Here is a 21,854-nt window from a genome sequence, read left to right on the forward strand (position 1 = left end):
GGAGAAATTTCAGGACGGTAACGAATAGCTAGAAGTGAGAACAATAAATATAAGGGGGCATCCACAAACCGAAATTTAGGAAACTAATCTACTTATAAAGAAGCATCCAAAAACATTTGAAAACCTATGCTGTGATTTTTTGGGTATAATAGGGAGAGTTTGTGCGCACATTATCGACGATCGTCCTTTTCTTGCTCACACGTCTTGTAGGAAAACGAAAATGACGGAGAAGATACTAGAACGATGACGTAAAAAAATACTACAACGAGTAGAGTAATGGCGTGGTAGACAATGGCCAGCTGTCAAAGTTAATCAGTTAATCCATTTGTTTTGGGACTTCGAGCTACGTCACGACCTAGCGAGCGGCCGAATGCGTTTTTTTTCGAAAAGTGCCTGTATGAGGCAACCTTTCTAAATACGTTTTCTAGAAAACTTAGGTATATACAGGTGTATCGGCACGTACCCGACAAACTTTAACCAGCTATTACTTAGCACATTTTGAGTAAAAAATGTTACGGGCACTTTGCTGTCCGGTCACATTTTTTTTTCAATTAAAAACAAAAAAAAAAATCTACACTCCCTCACTGTCATTGGCATTGCTTCTCGTTTTCAACAGCTGTTATTAGCAAGTATGTCGAAAAGCGTCTTCGCTCTTTCGTACACACTAAATAATAATAGTTAAAAATGAGACGAATGGTGCCTTGCCATTTCGTTGTGATTGTAAAAGCGCGCCAATGTAGGTACATACGTACATTATTCAACGAAACACGAATAAAATATTGCCAGATGGGTTTTCAAACTTTGACAAAGGATAAAACAGTGGTGACATATGGTGAAAATATGAATAATAATTTTTTTATTAAAAAAAAACGTTACCAAACAGCAAAGTGGCCATAACATTTTTTACTCCATATATGCTCAGGAATCGCTGGTTAAAATTTGTCGGGTACGTGCCGATACATCCTGTATATGATTGTGTAGTCTAGGATCCCGATACAACAAACCCTACGTTATTAATTACACAGATGAAACTACTTTTCATAAATAAACCACCTACTTTGTAGTGAGAATAGACATTTAGTAAGCCTTAAAAAAATTGGTCTGCCGGTACGCCTCTTGAGGGGATCCTCGCAGTCATGCGTTAATTATAAAACATCGATTTTTCTGTACTTTCTATAAATACAATATGCATGTAAACCTTCCGGAATAAATTCTCTAAATGATAGTGAAAAGTATCCCATTAAAAAATATAAATATTATATAAAAAAATATATATTCCTCTATAAAAAACCCTATCAAAATCCGTTCCGTAGTTTAAAAGAACTAAGCGCACAGACAGACGCGGATAGGTACTTTATTTTATACTATTTAGAGATGTTGATTATCTGAACTATCCCTTTTAGAAGAGTTTGAAAGCTTCTGGCCTGTGTTTTATAAAATCGAAATTTCATTAACTAATTTTACATTAAAAATATTATTTTCACGATGAAAAAGTTTGAGATCCTCTGACTCGTAAAACCTTTTTAAAAACTTAGAACTAAAACGTAACTAGAAAAAAAATGTTCTCATATAATAAATAAGAAACATTCACATGTGGAATTACTTTGCGGTTGTACGTATTATTGTTTGGATATTGTATATCCACTTAAACCATGGAAATAAGATAAAAATACTTATAATACCCACACTCAGGCTTCGCCTTCGTGGGATTTTTTTAATTAAGAACATTTATTACAATATTTTTTATACAGTTCTCAATATTTTATGAAACTATCCACGTATGTATAAAAAAAATTCGATAATAATAAAAAAAAATAAAAATAAAAAAACTTTGTTTTGACATCACTTTTTCAACAAGTACAGAGCATACAAATAAATATATGCACTTAACGGTTTCTGTCCAGCCTGAACCTTCCCCGGGGAACGTATTTAAAATTGGGCTATTACAAACAAACATCGAGAAAAATATACACATAAAATTTGCGCAGACCTGTATCCCTCATGGGATATTATAGTTGTAGGATTTGTGAAACTGAAAGTAATAATAAAAAATAATTTTTGCTATATAGATAGTTTAAAGCCGGGAATACACATGCCTGTAGCTGGCACACTTGCATGCCAGCTCCTTGCACATGCCAGCTACTATCATGTGTATACGCTAACTTGCATGCCTGTACCTGCCTTGCCAGTAGATTGCACAACATTTGATTTACTGGCATGCAAGTTGAGGGAGGGGACGAGGGGGGCTATGAAACCGGCATGTGTGAACGTCGTGACAAGTACGGGCATGCCAGTAGCTGACCTGTTGTTCGCCGCGGCCTTTTCTCTCATTAAATTAGCCACACATTGTACTGCCAATTGCAATACGATGATATTTAATTCACTTCGAATGTTTTCCATTGCCAAAAAGCTTGAGACTACTCAGTCTCAGAGTGATTTGAGACACGTACTGTCTAGTGACTGGCATGTGTATACGTCTTGCAAATACAGGCATGCAAGGACGCAACTGGCATGCAAGTTTAACTTGCATGTGTATTCTCATTGCGCCAGTAGCTTGCACATGCCAGTAGCTTGCATGTAAGCTACTGGTCCATTTTACAGGCATGTGTATCGCCGCCTTTATTGCGTGGATCATCACCTCTACCGCCACTCCAATAGTGTTCTAGATAGATAATAATATTGTCACAATGGCGATCACTTCCACTCCATCTGGAATGTGACGAAATAGAACAGAATGTCGCAATCATGCAAATGCTTTGCAAGCGTCGTAGCTTCAACTGATGGACCATCCTTTTTGTATGAAGGTAGCCACTGTTTAGATGCGTTGCAATCATCTATACAAAGTTACTGATTGTTTTACACTACCATGTTTTATATTAGAAACGTTTCTTGTAATGTTGTAATCCTTGCACTTGTCATCTATTTACCTGTAAACCAAGGCTGCCCAACCCCAGGCCCGCGGGCCATAATGTGGCCCGCGAACGAATTATAAGTGGCCCACGTGAACCATTTTCAAAAAACCCGCCAATCCGCCAATTTGAAAAAGTGTCGCGGGCCTGCGGTAAAACAAACAATGCCGCTTGCGCGCGGTCACCAGTGTTGCCAACGAAGGCGATTTATCGCTATTTGGGCTACTCAGACCGAGAATCAGCGACGAAAAAAATCTACCCTGTTGAACTTACTTTTTAAACAAAAATACACCGGTTTTGATATAGTATCTTTTGCGTCCGAAATGGAATCTTGTAGCCACCCCCCATGGAATTCGAAAAATTGTTGTGGGGAATCACATATGATGATTTTGGGTGCGTGGATTTTTTTTCTCAGCGAAGTTCCGTAACAACCCCCCCCCCCCCCATGGATTTCAAATATTTGGTGGGGAGCACTCATTTTGAATTTTTTTTGTGAGGAATTATGTTTTATAGAAATTCTCTAACAACCCCCCCCCCCCCCCATGGAAATAGGAACCGTCAGGTATTCAGTGGCCCGCCAGTGATTCAAAATCGTCAATTTGGCCCAACTGTTAAAAAGGTTGGGCAGCCTTGCTGTAAACTGTATGTACGGCCTCGGTGGTCGAGGGGTAAGGCTCTCAACCAGCAATCTGAAGGTTGCGGGTTCAAATCCCAAATTTTATTTGATGAAGTACGTTATTTCACAATTTATTAATTTAAAAATAATATATACAATACTTGCGTCATGTTCCAGGGTAGAAGAAATTCTCAGTATCACCGTTTGATCCATAGCTTACTGGATACCCTCCATAAGTATTGAATATTTGTTTCATGGTATTTAATATTTGAATGATGTGATTTTTCATTGGTTATTAAGTAACCTAATTTTATTTTTGAATGTATGTAATGTTATCAACTTGACTACATTATAAAAAAGAATAATTATTGGTGGAGAAATTGTGTCCATTTATTATATTATGTAACCTGTACCCATTCTCATATTATTATGTTGTTTCCTTCTAGTTTTTATTTAAATATTTTGGAAGTTTATTAACTGATTTTTTTCCATTGTTTCAGTGTTCTTCGAACCCACGGACACCAGGAAAGCGACCAAACCGTTTCTGCTAAACCCCTCAAGGACGCTGAGTTTTGCTTCTCCCAATCTCAATGAACTTTCTGCTATGGCAGTCCATTTAGGATATAAAAATAAACACAAAAACCTAGACATAGATGCAGTGCTTCAAATGTCATCCTTCCTGATGAGTAACATAGACAATCTGTTGATAACTATGGGAGAAAAGGGGGTATTGATATTGAGGAAAAAAAATGATGATTCAAAATTCTTCCGAGAGGATAATAATAGAATTGTTTATAAGAAACCGATTGGCGGTGGTGCTTTGGAGGGAAGACTTTACCCCGTGAAGAAATTGGAGGATGTTTGCAGTGTGTCGGGGGCGGGTGATTGTTTGGCCGGAGGGTTTATTGTTGCGATGTTAAATGGGAGGGAGGAGGGGGTTTGTATGTCTGTGGCCTTTGAGGCAGCAAAGATGGCTCTGTATTCTCCAGATGCTGTTCCTGGGAGATTTTTTGATCGTTTGCACCCCACTTGGAATTCAAAAGCAGAATGTGTTACAGTATTGTAATATTTAATGCAGAAGCAAATAATTATTTTATCAATAAATTGATGAATTACACAAGATATTTTATTTATTTACTTATTTCAGAAAGCAATAGGAACTATCAGACAATTAAAAGTATCTAATCGATCGATAGCAAGTAGACTTGCACTACACACTTGTATTGAACTCCAAATCAGAACTAAACCAACTTAACCAGTAGTTCTGTGAACAGTAGACCTCGCATACAAAACAGTGTTCTTAATTTGTTCTTAAGTGTGAAATATCACAAAAACCATAATATGTACCCTCTAAGTCTTGTATTAATAAAATAAAAAATAAATAAAATTTTCTAAAATCAAAACCAAAATTTCCCCCCAAATCATAAGATGTAGGTAGGTACTTAAATACCTACCCACTTAATTATGAACCATATATTTTCAAAATTCTTTTTTCAGACTTTCTTCAGGCAGATAGGTAATGGATAAGTAGTCATAATACATATTTAAATAGTCAATGGGAGTGGTTTATTTATGGTCAATGGTGAGTGGTTTATTTATGAGTCGATGTGAGTGGTTTATTTGTGTTTACGAGTCAATGCAAGTCAATATTACCCATCTTGTTGAAGTAAAGTAAGGCTTGCTTGAATAATAAAGTGGATACAGGAGATTTTCGAAAACGAAAACGGAAGGTGAAAACAAATTTACAGATGGATGAAATCCTAAATGCTCGGTAAAATGAAAACGTTTAGGCTTCCTCAACTTTAAAAGTTATGCGAAACATACATAAATGAATTACAAACATAAGTGATACAAAACCTATCCTAATACTTAATCAAAAAACCATTTAACTTTAATTCTAGAATATCCATTAAAAAATTATTTGATAAAACAAAACTAAAAATAAAACTATATAATTTTTGTTTTGTATTTATTTTGCTTATATAATGCACTTGCATAATGTGGATTGACTAGATGATCATTTGTGGAAAAGTGTGTGGAGGGGTTTAGTTTTTCCTATGGGGAAGATTTAACCCGGACATAAAGTCGGAAAAAAATAATAATAATATCTATATCTTAATATATAAAATAAATAATATTATATAAACAACAAAAAATTCATTAAAACGTAACAAATTTATTCATTTACTGAAAACAATAAAATATTCTTATTTTAATATAAATAAATACAATATACAATTAGAACAAATCTTGGCTTTTATTTGACAACTACAGGAGTATTATTGTGGTTAGACCATACGCCATCTCCACTAAAATAAAAATCTTTCTCTAACAAATACAAAGTGAGACTTAATATGGTATAATTGGACATACGAGTAAAGTCCACCCCATCAAAACTGTACCCAGTCAGTTCTTGAATAGTGGGCCCCCCTACCCCTCCTTCCCCTCCCCTATAGCGCAGCAGAGGGAGTAGGTACCGCTCCACCCTTTCAAGGGGATACAAGAGTAAATGGCAGTTATTAAATATCTCATCCAAGTTAAACCTTTGCCTCATCATATAAGCAAATAATTTATGAATATTTTGGAGGGGTACTTGTGTAAAGAATTTATGGTTTTGCAGACTTGATTGGACTTGTTTGTATGAGTAGGTATCGTCAAGTAAAGAGCACAGAGCCCTAGTGGTATCTAGCCCCTTGGTTCTGTCGCCTTCACCACAGGCAAAACTCTCATAATGCTCGCTGCACCCAGACAAAACATTAATACTAATGCATTTTTTGTTTTTTTCATGAAGGATGGATAACCTGGCGTCTGCTTTAGTTTTGTAATAAACTAATCGCATGATTCTCGGATTGTAGAAGTATGCTTGTAAGTCTGGATCATTTTTAATGGATGATAATCTGGTTTGCATTGTATCGGGGCTCAGAGAAAACACTTCGAAGCAACGACGCTGCGATGAGAATGGAATGTCGTAGTCGTTTAAAATGTCTTGATTCCTCTGTAGAGTTTTGTAATTCACATTTAGTAAGGAAGGTTTGAGTTGGATGATCTCTTTTATATCCACTCCAGCCAGGGATCTTACTCTCTTCAAAATGAGTTCAATATTTGAAGGGTTTGACTGCAGTATTCCAAAATTTGTTCTGATTTTCTTGTTCGACATTTTAAGGTGGTTCTGTAAGATGTTGATAATTTTATCTATGACTTTCAAAGGGCGGTGCTTAATTCGCGGGTAAGTTATGAGCTTCTGTTGAAATTCGTCTGCTGGTAGATCAATGTTGAGTTCCAAGTAGCGTTGCAATATTCTCATGCGGGTTTGATAGAGTGACGTGGAAGAGTCTGGCAAAGATTCGGGCATCGGCTGAGAGGTTGGCCAACCCGACAAACAACGTACCAACTGCTCCTGCACGTTGACCTCATTGGGAATTATTTTTCTCTCTTTCAAGTCATATATCGTCTTCCTAGATATCAAAGACAAATACGACGGAAGTTGATCTGAAATAACATCGTCATGAAATCCACACTCAGTTAATACATTAACTCTGTTTTCTATAGTAACAGGATTCAAACTGAACAGCTTCGGATACTTTAGTATCAAATTTTTACGAAAAGAATATTTTGTTAAGATATTCATTACGTCCATTATGTGAACCTTCTCGTAATTATAAAACTGGACATTTTTATTCAGAAAAGCTTCAATTTTTTCATCAGAAACTTTGAATTGCTCTGCCAAAAATTTGGGAAAACTTTCTCGTGGAGCCAAATTTATTTTCATTTCTGTAGAAAACTGTCTTGAAATTTGGTTAAATTTTAAAGTTTTTGCACAGTATTTGGTTATCCACATAATCAGTTGATATACATTTACAACTGTTATAAATGTCACTCCAATATTGGATTTATCATCTTACAATTTAGTATTTATTCAACAAATCTGCTCTCGCAAAGCTAAAAATAGATTCTATCACTTGTCACTTGTCACTTTCAATGTCAATTAGATCTTTCTATGGTTTATTTGACATTGACGAGATAGCTAGATCGTAACCAGAACAACGTAAAATCTTTTTTTTTTTTTTTACAAAAACGTTTAACTTTTTTATCAGTATAACTTGTTTTTCTCTTGCTAACATCAACACAATAAGGAAGTTGAGTCCATTTTTTTTATTTTTTTTTATCAATGTTCGCATTCAAACTTAAATACTGGTATTTTTTTTTTTTTTTTTTAAGTTTGTTTTCATAGTTAAATTAATTCTCAAAGTTTAAATTTTATTAAGCCCGCCAAAACGAGCGGAATCCGAGCGGTAACAGGCGGGGTGTAGTGTGACGTCATTAGAACTGTGAAAACCACGTCGCTTAAGCATTATGTATGGAAAAAAATTTAATTCTTCAACAAGGAATTCCAGTAATTTTTTTACCAATGTTAACCGTCTATTATAATTGATGTTATTAAAAAAAAAAAGAAAATTGATTAAGATTTCATAGTTAAATTAATATTTTAAGTTAGAATATTTGCTTTTCACGCCCGATACGGTACTTATACGGTATCGCCGTCGTTACTTGTTGACGTTCCCCGCGCGAATTCAGGACCACCGCGCAGAAAAGTAAAGACCAAAAGTAAAATAACGGTTTACAGCCCAGTTCACTGTGAGACTTTTCTGAGCGGCCGGCGGCCTGAAGTGTATCACATGCCATGTGACATGTATAATAATAAAAACATCTAAGTTATGCAATAAACAACATATTATTATAAAGCACTATACGAATATGTATCTTTAGAAATCCATTTCATATAATAATAATAACAAATACGTACATATATTTGACAAACCCAAATAAACCTTTGGCCTATACACCTCTCTCATCTAAATCGATCATCTCTCATGTAATAGAAAGAGATGCACCATAGGTGTTCCGTTGTACGTACAAGTCACGACACATGTGACGACAGAATTCTTTCGACCAATCGTGGAGCGTATACAGTATATTGCTATTGAATGCTTTTTCAAGAACGTTTAACTAATTCTAAGAATAATAATATAGAAATATATTTATATATTTAGAATCGATATTTTTCGATCTACATGAACATATTTTTTATAAGTCAAAATATTTTTCACTCAACTTCCTTATTATAATAAAAAATAAACTAATGCCCACGGAAACTCATTTGTAACCCCTCTTTTCGTTCACGAAAAAGTGTGAGGGCACCGGAGGTATCAGCCACTTTAGCATGCTTAAAAAATCAATATAAACAGGGTGATAATTTTATAACAATAATTTAAAAGTAGAGGGAAAGTAATATTAAAAAATATATCTATTAAATGGTTAAAATTTAAGTTTCTAGTTATTTAGAAGAACATACCTATATAATTAACTAGTAGTTGTACCCCGCCACGCGTTGTTGTAGCTCATCCTGCTTGTGAAGATAAAAAAGCAATAACTGTTGTTGCTTTTACGTCCAACAGATGGCGCTGTTTTCATACAAAACATGTTTCTACCTGTGACACATTGGAGAATTGGTTGTAACCTACACAGTGTCTCGGATACAAATATCCGATTTTTATTTACATTGGATACCTATTTATCTTTTTATTTTCTACGTCTTATTCTGTTTCTTCATCTTCAATGATATACAGGGTAAATATGATTTAAGATTTTCATGGCCAAAAGCATTTTTGCTATTTGTTTTTGGGGTGTTATGCCGTGTTGCGCTAACTTCTTCTTTAGCCAGATAACACATATGCCCTGATCCTCCTTCAGATAACACATCTGCCCTGATGATGGACACTGCAATGCTGTCCGAAACGTTGGCTAAAGAAGGAGTTAGCGCAACACGGCATAACACCCCAAAATCCAATAACAAAAAAAAAAGATATACAGGGTGTTCGGTAGTAAAGTGCACTAACTTTGTACGTACAAGTAAAAATTACAAAAAACTTTTTTCGAATTTCCCAGGCTTAAAGTAGTTTTTGGGTTAAAAAGTTTAATTGTTTGTATGGGAAAGTAAACATTCTTCTATGAACAAAATATTTTTGTGTAAGAAAATAGTCATTGAAATTTAGAAAAAACTTATTTTTCTTTTTACTTCATGAAGAATCACTCCCCTAATAAATACAAATAAAGATAACATAAAAATAATGATGAATCCCAGCCCGAGCAAGACCGACAAAACGGAAGCCATAAATAAACCACTCACACGGGAGCTGCCACTGTATTTGTGAGTGGAATAAGGATTGCAACCTAGCATAACAAAAATAGACGCCGTAGAGAAAATTCCCAACTATTGGAAAATGAAAATATCAGTTTTAACATGATTTAAAAAATCTTTTTAGCTGGAGAAAAAAAAAATAGAGCTCTAATTCCATTGTGCATAATTTCACCTTGATGAATATTATATTCAGAGGTTTCTAGCGGTTCTAGCCACTCGTGATACTTTTGCGCAATCTTTTGGGATCATTCTTTTATTGGTTCTGTTGGTTGTTCTTTAGTTCTTTGGATTTGTCAAATTAGTAAAAATGGCGACGATTCTGTACCGCAGTGTAGGACTTGCTGAGGCTTTGGTTCTTAAAAATGGACCTAAAGTAAGTTTAAAATTCTTTATTTTTTGCAAATATCACCGTCAAAGAGTGCGCCTAACTATCTAATACACCAAAGTTCGCCGTGTACGCTAATTTCGCAGTGTAAAACATTCTCATTTCGCTGATAATTTTTAGCCTCTTGCAAAACTACCAAAATAACCAGGGTCAGCTGTTTATTGACATCAGTAAATTATACCAGTTTATAAATCAGAGACTTCAATATCCCTGGATTATAGAATATAACGTTTATCACATATTTTAATTCATCGATCGGAGACATTACATATTATATGACATACATGTCAAGTTCATGTATTTCTTTAACCTTCAGAAAACGTAATATTCTCGTTGCCAATAATTTTTCTGGCTATTCGAGATGACGTAATTAGGCGCGAGTAAACCGCACTCCGTATGTAGAGTACGTTTCGCAACCAAAATTTGAAACCTTGATTTAAATAACAATCGATTGATGAAAGACACTGACTTTTGTCTCACTGTCAACGCCTTTCGTTTATTTTTAGATAGATTAATCATCTAGTTAAGTCAAGTGTTTGTAGTAATAGTAAGCTCATCCTGCTTATATTTTATTTTGTTTGTCCATTCTGAAATACAATAGATTATTATGGGTTGATTAGGTGTTTTTTCTTAATTCTGACTCATGAGTCCATGGTTCTATCTCTGATCTTGAATCACCTGCCGAGGTTCAATGATTTTTCTTAATCACATAGTGGGAATCTTTGATTATACTATTAGAGAATAAATGATGCCATCATGTTTATTAAACAAAAATAGACAATATGCAAATGTAATCTTAAAAAAATCGTTATCGAATATTTTGTTGTATAAATAACTGTTACTTAGTGTACCCTCACCCATGAACCGATTCACGGAAATACGCAATGCAGCGGTTTTCCAAGGTCCTTCGGCAGCCCTTTGTTAGAATTTGTATTTTTCCAGAATTCTTTTGTTAACCTCTTATTTGCCGGCATATCCCTATGGGCATGAAAAGTTTGTACGTGTTGAACACCCATTTATCCTCGAAGATCGTTCAAAACATACTTCCTTTTGGTGGGATTTTGCATCGTAAAAAATGTTAGTTGCTCACTAAGGTTTATCTTGTTCGTTTAGATGAGAGTTCTTGCTCTTCGTTCTATAAAGAGCAGCCATTTAAAAATAATAACAAAGTTACTTTTTTTTTTAAATTTTATTTTTATTTTTTTATTTATTATAAATTTTTAAAGATACAAGTTTTATGCAGTCCCACAAAGCTGTCACACATGACGGCTTGTCTGTAGGTTCTACAAATAATATATATAAACATTTTTAATTTTTAATACATGTATGACACAAAATTATACAATAAACAATATCACAAAATAATATATATCAAAGTACCTACCTATATACAAATTATTTAGGCAGGTACTTTGAGATGTTCAGGAATACATCAATAATAAAGTTCAGAGATACATTGATTCGTCGCTTATTAGCCAACGCTTAGTGTTTTTGGGGCAGGGTCTCTCATTATTCTGAGGTTTAAAAGAATTATTAAATTTATTGAAAATCTCTGGTATTAAATATGTAAGCGCTCGGCTTCCATACTTATTTGTTACTCTTGGAATAATGAGGCCCTTATTTTCAGTGAATCTTGTTGTGTGATTATGCACCGGTTGCTTTTTATATTTGCTATCTCCCTCATTATCCATTATAATAATGTACCAAAGAAGACCCTTTATTGGAAGTAGGCCCTCAGAACCATACAGTAGTTTTAGATTACTTCTTTGTCTGTAAATATTCGGTGGTACAATTTTTTTTATTATAGCAATTTGTAAGTTTTGTATATATTTAATATAAATATTGCTTGAGTGCCCCCAAGTTCGTATGCCATATCTGAGTATGGATTCGACCATAGAAAAATAAATTATTTTAAGAGTACAATGAGGCAAAACAAATTTCAGTTTATAAAAATTACTTGCAAAAGATCGGAGCTGGTTACAGATTTTAGCCACTTGTTTATCCCATTTAAATTTATTGTCTACTATTAGTCCCAGATAAGTATACTATTGCGTCATTCTTCAACGTCCCTGCATAATGCGCAATTTGTTGTGTGTGTTCTTCGGTGTTGTCTTTATTTTGTTATCGTAAAAAACACTTATTTAGCTTTATGGAAAATATAATAAAAATTCAATAATATTTTCATATTTCTTTAATACATATTTTTTTATAACATGCGAAAGAATATTTTTTTCTCTCGTTGTAAGTAGCTATTTTGGGAAGACAGGTTATAAAGCACATAAACACATAATTAGTTAAGACCGTACCAATTACAAAAACATAATTTTGCAAGTTATTACAAAAATATTACCAGTTGACGCACGGCGAACAGTGTGAAAATTTTAGGTTGGCGCACCACAGAGGTGTTAGGTCGCGGAAGTTCGGCATTCCAGAAGTTAAATAACATCTTCGTAAACTAACCAAAATGCAGTTTCCGGGCAGGGGTGGGCAGAGAGGATATACTGCCACTCAACTGCCTCAGCACACTTGCTTCATTTACATTAAATATATATCGTCTCATAAATACTCTTCAATTATTCTCTGACGTAAGACTCCTGACATGACCCTACTGAAGTATTTGATTCTCTTGATCATGCCGTGTCTTCCTCGGGTGTCCCTAGTGATGTAGACCCGGGAATATTCCCCGGGGAATATTCCCGGGAACAGGAATATTCCCCGACCTAAAATAAATTCCCGAAAACGGGGAATTTATTTTATTTTTAATAAAATGGTTTCTACACTTCTCTTGGATGGTTTATTGAGTGTTAGCATGTAAAGTTAACCTTCAAACATTTGCAGTAAACGAAGCTGCCTCATCTTTACCTCGTGATATGAAGAACAGCCTGTTGGACGATGATGTTTACTGGACAAGAGTGACATCATTAGCCGATGTTCTGCGACCGATTGTTTCCTGGATTACACAGCTAGAGGGAGACGATCCACTAACACACAAAGCATTGAATGCTTTTGAGGATATTGAGAGCAGTCTATATCATCAGGATATATGATGCAAATGCGAATGGTAGCAGAAGTCGGGGACGCCCGAGGAAGACATGGCACGATCAAGTGAATCAGATACTCGAGTCGGGCCATGTCAAGAGTCAGAATAATAGAAGAGTATGTATGAATGTGAATGATGCAAGAAGTGTGTGCCAAGACCGAGTTGTTTGGCGGTCTGTCCTCTCTGCCTACCCTTGCGGGGAAACGGGGTGATGGTTAGTTAGTTAGAGAGTAGTCTAAGTAAAACTCTTCCAGCGTCTCTACTGTCACATGCCGAAGAGAAACAGATACTGGAAAAGGCGGCGCTGCGCAAAGAATTTGCTATTGCTCCAATACATCTGGCTGCTGCCTTACTAGATCCAGGTTCCCAAGGACATCTGCTAAGCCATGCACAGCGACTTGAAGCACTTGAATTCATTGACCAAGTAGCGAGTCATATGGAGACTGTTGATAGTGCAAATGTTCTTGTTGATTTAGCCAATTATAGGGCTAAAGAAGAATCATGGAGCAAGGCATTCCTATGGAAGTGTGTCGATAAAATCACGCCAGTGACCTGGTGGAAGGGGATGTGCGGATGTTCTGATTTGTCACAGGTTGCCATACGAATATTGACTGCTCCCATTACTTCAGCAGCCACTGAGAGATCTTTTAGCACGTTTAGTCGCATTCATTCAACACGTAGGAATCGTCTAACAACTCAAAGAGCAGGGAAAATAACATCACAATTGGAAACTTCTTTCCTCTGAAAGAGGCTCTCAAGTTGCTCCCAAGAAAACCCTTTCTTTCACGGATGAGCAGATTGCTTCGCATCATAACATTTCAAACCTATCTGGTACTCGCAAACGCAAACATCCAATTGACTGTGCTGAGGAAGAAGAAAACGTAGATAATCCTGAGTCGGCAACAACTTCGTCCGGGTCGGATGAAGAAGAAGAATATAAAGGTGAAAGTGGAAGCGAAGTTGATAGTGTCACTGTCCAATCGGTATCATCAGATGAACAGTAACGATCTGTGAAATTGTGTCATTTTTACAGTTTTACGATTGATTCTTTATATGTACCGTTTAGTAGCATAGAGTGTATATATGCTACTAATACTGTACAGTACACAATTATATAGAGATAATACTCACTTTAAAATAATTTTGATCGGTGTTTTTTTGTTATTTTTCTCTTGGATCCGATTCCTACATATATGGGAATAGTTTTTATGGATCTATCCTGCTCTATATGTACCATATGTGTGTATATTTTATTTTTTATTTAATAAATATTATTCTTTTTGAGGTATTATGTTGTTAAAATCAAAATTCCCAAAATTCCCCGTCCAGGGGAATATTCCCGGGAATGTTCCCGGGAATATTCCCCAGAAATAAATTCCCGGGAATTTATACATCACTAGGTGTCCCTGACTTCTTCATGCCCAATCCATCTTCATAAATTTAATAATGTGAACAATGTCTGATGAATATAACAATAGCTGAATGGCGGAAAAAAATATTTTTGTGACAACTCTTTATATTGGAAGTTTGTTTTATTTACATAAATTCTGGTACGATAAGGATGTATTTCCTATTCTACGGGTTTAAATATAGTTTCCTTTTGATAAAATATTCTTCCTTAAAAAAGGTGGATTGTTGAAAATGGGGAAGACTTGGTTCACTGTTTTAAATATATATATACACATAGTTGGGATCCTTAGAAAGAGATTGCCGCCTTTCCCGCCATTCGATTAGGAGCAGCGTAAAATGTAGAACTACCCTTTCCATAGGAAGTGTGTTAAGTTAAAAAAATGTGTTATTCTAATAATCTATGCATATTAAGAATACTTATTCTGTAATATACACCGAAGAGATAATCTCTAAAAGTGTAATCTATACTGATTTGAAAGCAAACTCTTGTAGCCAGTATACATAAGACCTTCCGACTCCTGGGCCCCGGAGCCGCCAACGAAATTTATTAGAATTAGTACAGTGCCCTTGAGGTGATTTTGCACAAAAACGGCGCTATACAAATCATCCAAATATTATTATTATTATTTAAGCTTAACTATAATACATAAGTGCACAAGTTTGTTTTATACCATTTAGAGATCACTGTGACTGCGCTTGGGCCTCTGTATAATGATTTTAGTGCGTGATGTTGAGTATTAATAATTTAATTTATAATCAATTAATAATAAAACTTGAACATCAGCCGTTGCATTGTGCAAACATGCCACCTTGGCCTTGCCTCTATGAGATTTACATTGCACTTCTTACCGTCGCTTGCTTGTACTGCTATTAATATTATTCATAAAGTGGTTTTATGTGCATAAATAAGTAAGAGAAATAGCAAATAAAATTTAGGTAATTTAATATACAAACTACTCATATGTTGTTCATAATAATATCCTTGTGAATAATATGAACTTATTAGTACCTAGTTACTACCTAGCAATACTTTTTCCTTATTGAACAATATTGAAATAAAATCAACCTGTTAAAAACAATTTTTTACTACTGTAATTGGTATCCTCATCTATTTTTGTTATGTATTTAAAAATATATAGGATTGAACCTTTCTCCCCAGAGACTGATTAACACCGCTGTCAGTTAAACCAAATCCTGAGTGGATGGTACTGAGATTTATTGTGAGTGTCACCAAAAGTTGATAGAATCAATTGTCATCGACAACGAATCTATTTGTCGAGTTTCAACTCCAATTAACGTAATTTCCACTTCCAAGATTCCATTTCATTCGAATCGAAATTAAAACAGACGTATTTAAAGATGCAAATCTTGTCATATTTTTCATGGATGATGCTGATGATGGAAATGCCAAAAGTAATTGCTTTGACCCATAAATGTCTGGACAGAGAAAGCTGTACCAGTTTCATGACAGCAGAGGTCACTGAATTTTTGCTACAGATATAGATTTTTTGGCTTATACTTAATCTTAATATTGTTATAGTTTTTTCTTCTGTATTAAAAATGCTTCTTTTTTATTGATACATATGTTGCTATCATTGCATTATCTTATCTATAAATCAGAAAATCTGGTTGTTCGATGAATGAATCTCTTGAATGTTGAACTCTTGTGTCACCACAACCGTGTTTTATCAGGGCAGTATAACACAACATTATGTTATGTAGTATAAATGAATTTGATTTTTATACAAATCTACACTTTTATTCCGAGATTGATAAAATTTTGCACACTACACATACAAAACACGAGGAAGTTCACTGTCTACTAGCGATGGATCATAAGCAATGAGAACACTATTCTCGTACCGTACACATCCCCCGGTATGACTCCCCCGTTACGGCTCCCAGCATATGAATGATCATACGACTCTTGGTACCGATACGCCGCCTCGTAACAGAAGAAAAATAAGATGCTAGGCAGTTAGTAGGTGTTGGTACATACGTCCAAGTCCACATGTCAGATTGTCAGACTCCGTTCACGTCTCTGAGTATGTAATAACAATTAATGCATGGATAATTGCGGCTACCTTCTAAATGAAGAATTATTTAGGATTTAATGTGTTTTTAAAAAATTATGAATTCGTTATTGAATACCCCTGAGTTGCTCAATTTAATTGTGTTCCATGTTCCTGGTAGGACAGTTACAAGACAGTACCTATTATATTATTGTAGCAATTCTTCTACAACGTCGCAGTATTACGCTCCTATGAGACTAATCCAAAATTTGGGAAACATTACTCCGATGTTGTAGATATATTTAGTTCAACAATGTTGCTTTATAACTTGGTTTTAATATGTTTTATGTCTTCAAATAGAGCTGATTCATTTGGTGAAATGTTAACTATTATAAACCAAGCAGATTTAAAACTCTGGATGTGCAAAATGAAGTTGGTCGATGTCTGATAAATTAAAAATATTTCTTTATGTTTTTCTCGTTTATGTGAACATATTGTATAAAATATACAAATGTGATTGTAAACTTGTTGTACTCCTTTATGCAAATTCTACGACAGTGTAACTACAAATTAATATGGAAATTATTTATTGTATCTAATGATATGTTTTATATGTACTTAGGTATTACATTTCTGCATTATTTTATCTGTATTCTGTATTATGTCTATAAAAGTCCTAAGGGTGTTCAATTAATAAATAATTTGAATGACGCTATTTTTCTAAAATATCTCCTGATAAAAATGGGTAACTGTTCAATAGAGCCGTGGGACGGTTTACTGGGATTCGTACGAATACGGCTCATTGAAAAGAGCTAGCTCAATGAACAACACATCATTACTGTCTACATTAGATTTCGAAAAACCTGGGCAACGCCGGGGACTTAATGCTTCAGCTATATCATGTTATAAATAAATAAATCATTTTTGTTGTTACACTGTTTTACATTTTTGTTGTTCCGGGTGAGAGCTAAATTGATTCTCCAAAAATGTGTTATGAGCTTTCAAAGTGAGCAATGGTAAAATATACATCGGTAGAACATATAAAAATATACTCATTTTCCTGACGTTACACGCAGTACAATTCATAATTTGAATGGCAATGTCGCAGCACTGTCGCGCTCGTATCGTGATGTCACACAGCTTTTCGGCCAGTTGCAAATATCAACATTTTGGCGGTATATTTTTGTTAGTACATATTTCGTATTTTCCAAACATTTTTCAAATTCTCTCAGTTGTCCTCAGCGCGCTCTAATTAATATTACTATGTATACATTGGTAAATAACATGAAATTTCATTGTAGGAGACAACCTCATTGTGTTTGAAACTAGCCGATATGTTACTAATCAATAAATAATGAAGTAAAATATGCAAAGATTGTCTTTTTTATGAACTTATTGCGATGTGTTTTTGTCCAGGCTCTGTGCGCATCCCGCTGGAAGGACGGCGCGGTGCAGCCGGCGAGGAAGCTCAACGTCCACGAGCACATCTCGTACATGCTCCTGAACGAGGCTGGTATTTCCGTTCCCGGCTTCCACGTGGCCACCAGCGGCCAGGAGGCCATCAAACACGCCGAGGCACTCAACACCAAGGACCTGGTGCTTAAGGCTCAGGTAGGCACCTCTCTCGCCTTCTTCCCCTCGTCCTATTCGGGTTGGCAACGATACTTCTAATTTTTTCATTGTATGCGCGGCCCACCACCTTATCTATCTAGTAATCTTTTATGGTATCGCGACAACCTGTCCCTACAGTTTTTTTTTAACTCGTAGCTTCTCAATTATTCCCTCCATACTATTGTTTCAGTGCTTTTAAATTATTTCTCCGAACAACAAAAGTGTGTGTTTTAATACACTTATTGTGGTGGAAAGTCTTGGAAATCGTCCAATATTCTATTGTGGATATTTGTTTACAAATACACCGTTCATTTCACATATTTACATTACACTAACAAAAGCTACAATGACAATGCATTCTAGCTTACAGTTTTAATATTGAATTATGAGAACTTCTTATGAACCTAAGTAATATGTAATAATTTTCTTATTTGTGCTCAAATCAAGGTATTAAAATAGAGTAGTCAGCCCATACAAAGGGAAACTTAAAACCATGCTCTATTTTGTTCGGGGAGGGTATACGGTATATGGAGAGGGGTCTCGCGCCTTTGACAGTCGAATGATACTCCCAAACCAAGCTGAGTAATTTCCGCTTCCAAGATTTGCATTAATTCATTATCGAAAACAAAAGTGATAATAATGTCTGATTATGCTATGTAATTCGTGGTTGAATTCCATTATTTTGATAATTAAAACAATTTTAAACTTTTATCCATTTTTTATTGATATTAAATGAATAAATAGTGGATAAAGTTGTAAAATTGTTTCAATGTAATATGATGATAATGGACGAGCGGATTACCGAGGGATACTGTATTTGAGGTGGAGATATTGTAGAATAAGGTCAGTTTACGTTTGCTTTACATAAATCCTGGCTATATTACTAATGGTGCTATGTATATTGACAGGTTCTTGCTGGTGGACGAGGCAAGGGTCAATTCAAGGCCGGGGGAGGAAAGGGAGGAGTCCGTATGGTGAGCACGTGAGTACAACTAATACTATTTTTGCACGGGGATATGTTCCACACAAAACTGGAAAAAAACACTACATAATCATCAGTAAAGGTTAAATTGGTTTTATTCTATGAAAGTTGTTATTGGGTAGATTATGCATGTGGGTGAGAAAATATAGGAATCCAATAATAAAATATAGGGTCGGGAAGGAGATGGGGAAGGTGGGGAAGTATCTGGCTATTCAGATCTGGTCACCAGAAATGATTAAAGCCATATCAAGCAATATTATGGCAAACAACAGTACAATGCTACTTATGTTTTAACCGTTTGAGTGCCAAAAAATTCATACATTTGCTTGTAAAATGCCACCAAAAAAACATTATTTTTTATGAAACTATATATTTTTTTAAAACCCCATAAATTCTTTGAATTTTCAAGGATTTCTATAAATCAAAATATGATATTGGTTTAGAATCACGCGAAGGAGAATCCCGAAGTCCAGGCGTTTCGAAAAAATGAGAATTTTCAGTAGAAAAATTGGTTCCGGGGAGGTACATTTGAAAATGAGTAATTTCCGGTGTTATTCTCCATTTCTTGGTCACGATCCGAAGAATTACTGAAAATTCGCATCCTGCGGTTGTGAAACACAGGTATAACATCACTGACATCACTCTCATCAGAGCTACTCTTACTCGAACTTGAATTAGAGGAGTGGAAATCGTCGCTCCCGCTGTCAGACATTTCAGAGGACGCCCTCGACGTTATATTTTTTCAATTAACTAAAATAAAAAAAATAATAAATGAATCTGAAATTTAAACTGTTTACTACGATCTTACAACTATTAAGATAATATTAGAATAATATTTACCAACGCCGCAGCACCACACCCGACGTACGCGCGAATCAGAACACGACTGACGCAATTGACGGAAATCGACGATCGGCAATCTTCGTTAAAACACGAATCGAGGAAAGTCGACGATTGGCAATCAAACGGTTAACTATAGTAATGTTCACATAACTAGGTCACTAGAGACATGCATTTTTTACGATAGCAAATTTACGAAATAAATGTAAAATGTGCATAAAATATCATAGATTATTTTTATGGGAAATCGTTACACAATATGATGGAAGTTTTGTATGATAAATGATCCATTTTAGGAAGTTCAGATTATTGAATGTAAATCATTTTAAATTCAGATTTTGAAAAGGTGAAAAAGAAATAATGTAATGCTTTTAAATTACATTTATTTTACTTTCATTAACGTATCAACCGTGGACTGCCAATACATATGTCTAAATTCACTTTTGTTTTCGGCAATAAATTAATTCTTCTACACTACACTTCCCTATATCCTATTTAGCTGAAAGTTGTCAGAGAGACTCGTTGTCGTTGATAATGCATGCTGTCATCTTTTGGTGGCAATCACACACACAAGCGCGGACATGTAAGCATTTCTCTGAAATTCAATGACATTACAGCGTTAGTACGCAATGAATGTGGGTCCTATTGGTAGAGTTGTCAACTCCAGTTCCTGGGGAGGATGGTAACTTTGTCCCAAATATTTAAATATTGTTTATGGAAAAATCTACTAAGTTGGGTAAAAACAAGCAATAACTCTCAACTTCAGTTTGATAGGTTGATTTTGTGCGGCAAACGTGTTGTATTGATTTAATGTTATTTCTTCCTCCTGAAAAATTAACATTTACGAGGAAAGGAAGGAGATACACACGGCCATTGACTTTTATTTATATACATTTTGTTGACGAATGAATTAATCTGTTTTCCCTTGAGTTTTCTTCTTCAAATGTTGTCAGTTTGTTTCTTTAAATATTAATGCTGCATCAAGTATCCTTTACTTTTGTTATGTCTACAAGAAACACACATAATAGTAAATAGTAATGCTGCATTGAAAATCAAACACACGTAATATTAAATGCAATTGCTGTAATTAATAATTTATTTCAACATTATTGATCAATTGAATATAAGCATGTCAGTCTCACAGTAGTCAATAATAATATTAAATACACCAAAAGTAAACAGAACTATCCCCTAACCTCTCGCGACAAACAGTTAATACCCGTAGAGTCAATTGAGTCGTATAGTTCCTATCTACGATAAGTCCACTTTTCTCCAAAAATGAACTAATGATGCAGTTTTACTCTAGCGGCTCTTTAGCACACTAATCAAATATCGATGAGTTCAAAACGGCCGTAAAAACCTACGAAAAGTGGATTTAAAAATCGCAATGAGTTCCAAACAACGATAAATCCACGGAGCAGTATGTTCCAAAAGCCGATAAGTCCACCGCTCGTGCAGGCAGCCAATGAGCGAGAAAGATTTCGTCCAGGCAGCCAATGGGGGGGAAGCATTTCTCAAATTCTAACATGGCCGCTGAAGCAGTTGTTTTGTAAAAGTGTCTGCCTTTTTATACGTTTTTACAGCTAAATAATGTCCGATCTAACCACAAATGTTGTTCAAGTGGCGGGTAATACATGTAGAAAGTGAGTTATCATCAAGGAATCTTGCAAAAAACACGTGGATAGCCGTAATAGGTCCTTAAAAATCTCCTATTTTGAGTGGAATCATTCATTGAGAGTCGGCCATTACTGGGTGATCTCAAAACTTCGCTCAGTTGTTTTTAATAATTTTAAAGTTTGTATTTATTGTTTTCAAGTTTAATTTTTATTACAGTTTTCTTATTATTATTT

At 35.1% G+C, this 21,854-nt stretch overlaps 3 protein-coding genes across 3 annotated transcripts in view; 2 read left to right on the forward strand and 1 right to left on the reverse strand.

Annotated features, from left to right (window-relative positions):
- LOC149411387 (uncharacterized) overlaps positions 1-4,591 on the forward strand; it is a 710,246-nt gene extending 705,655 nt beyond the window's left edge. Inside the window, exon 10 of the mRNA XM_089647696.1 lies at positions 4,026-4,591. Within this exon, the coding sequence (XP_089503822.1) occupies positions 4,026-4,591 (566 nt within the window). The remainder of the gene's footprint in view (positions 1-4,025) is intronic.
- A 1,099-nt stretch (positions 4,592-5,690) lies between these two features.
- On the reverse strand, positions 5,691-7,490 carry mTerf5 (mitochondrial transcription termination factor 5). Its single transcript, XM_089647199.1, has one exon. The coding sequence runs from the start codon at positions 7,361-7,363 to the stop codon at positions 5,783-5,785; it is 1,581 nt and encodes a 526-aa protein (XP_089503325.1). The 5' UTR covers positions 7,364-7,490; the 3' UTR covers positions 5,691-5,782.
- Positions 7,491-9,941: 2,451 nt separating this feature from the next.
- LOC149411404 (uncharacterized) overlaps positions 9,942-21,854 on the forward strand; it is a 35,932-nt gene continuing 24,019 nt past the window's right edge. Inside the window, exons 1-3 of the mRNA XM_089647351.1 lie at positions 9,942-10,097; positions 17,988-18,182; positions 19,091-19,164. Of these exons, the coding sequence (XP_089503477.1) occupies positions 10,032-10,097; positions 17,988-18,182; positions 19,091-19,164 (335 nt within the window). The 5' untranslated portion in view covers positions 9,942-10,031. The remainder of the gene's footprint in view (positions 10,098-17,987; positions 18,183-19,090; positions 19,165-21,854) is intronic.

This window comes from Hesperophylax consimilis, chromosome 26 (assembly GCF_061612785.1).
Source record: "Hesperophylax consimilis isolate HC1 chromosome 26, BYU_Hcon_1.0, whole genome shotgun sequence".
Classification (NCBI taxonomy): Eukaryota; Metazoa; Arthropoda; class Insecta; order Trichoptera; family Limnephilidae; genus Hesperophylax; species Hesperophylax consimilis.

Coding starts and splice junctions, on each gene's coding strand:
- mTerf5 (XM_089647199.1), bottom strand. CDS start 7,363: ATGTGGATAACCAAATACTGTGCAAAAACTTTAAAATTTAACCAAATT.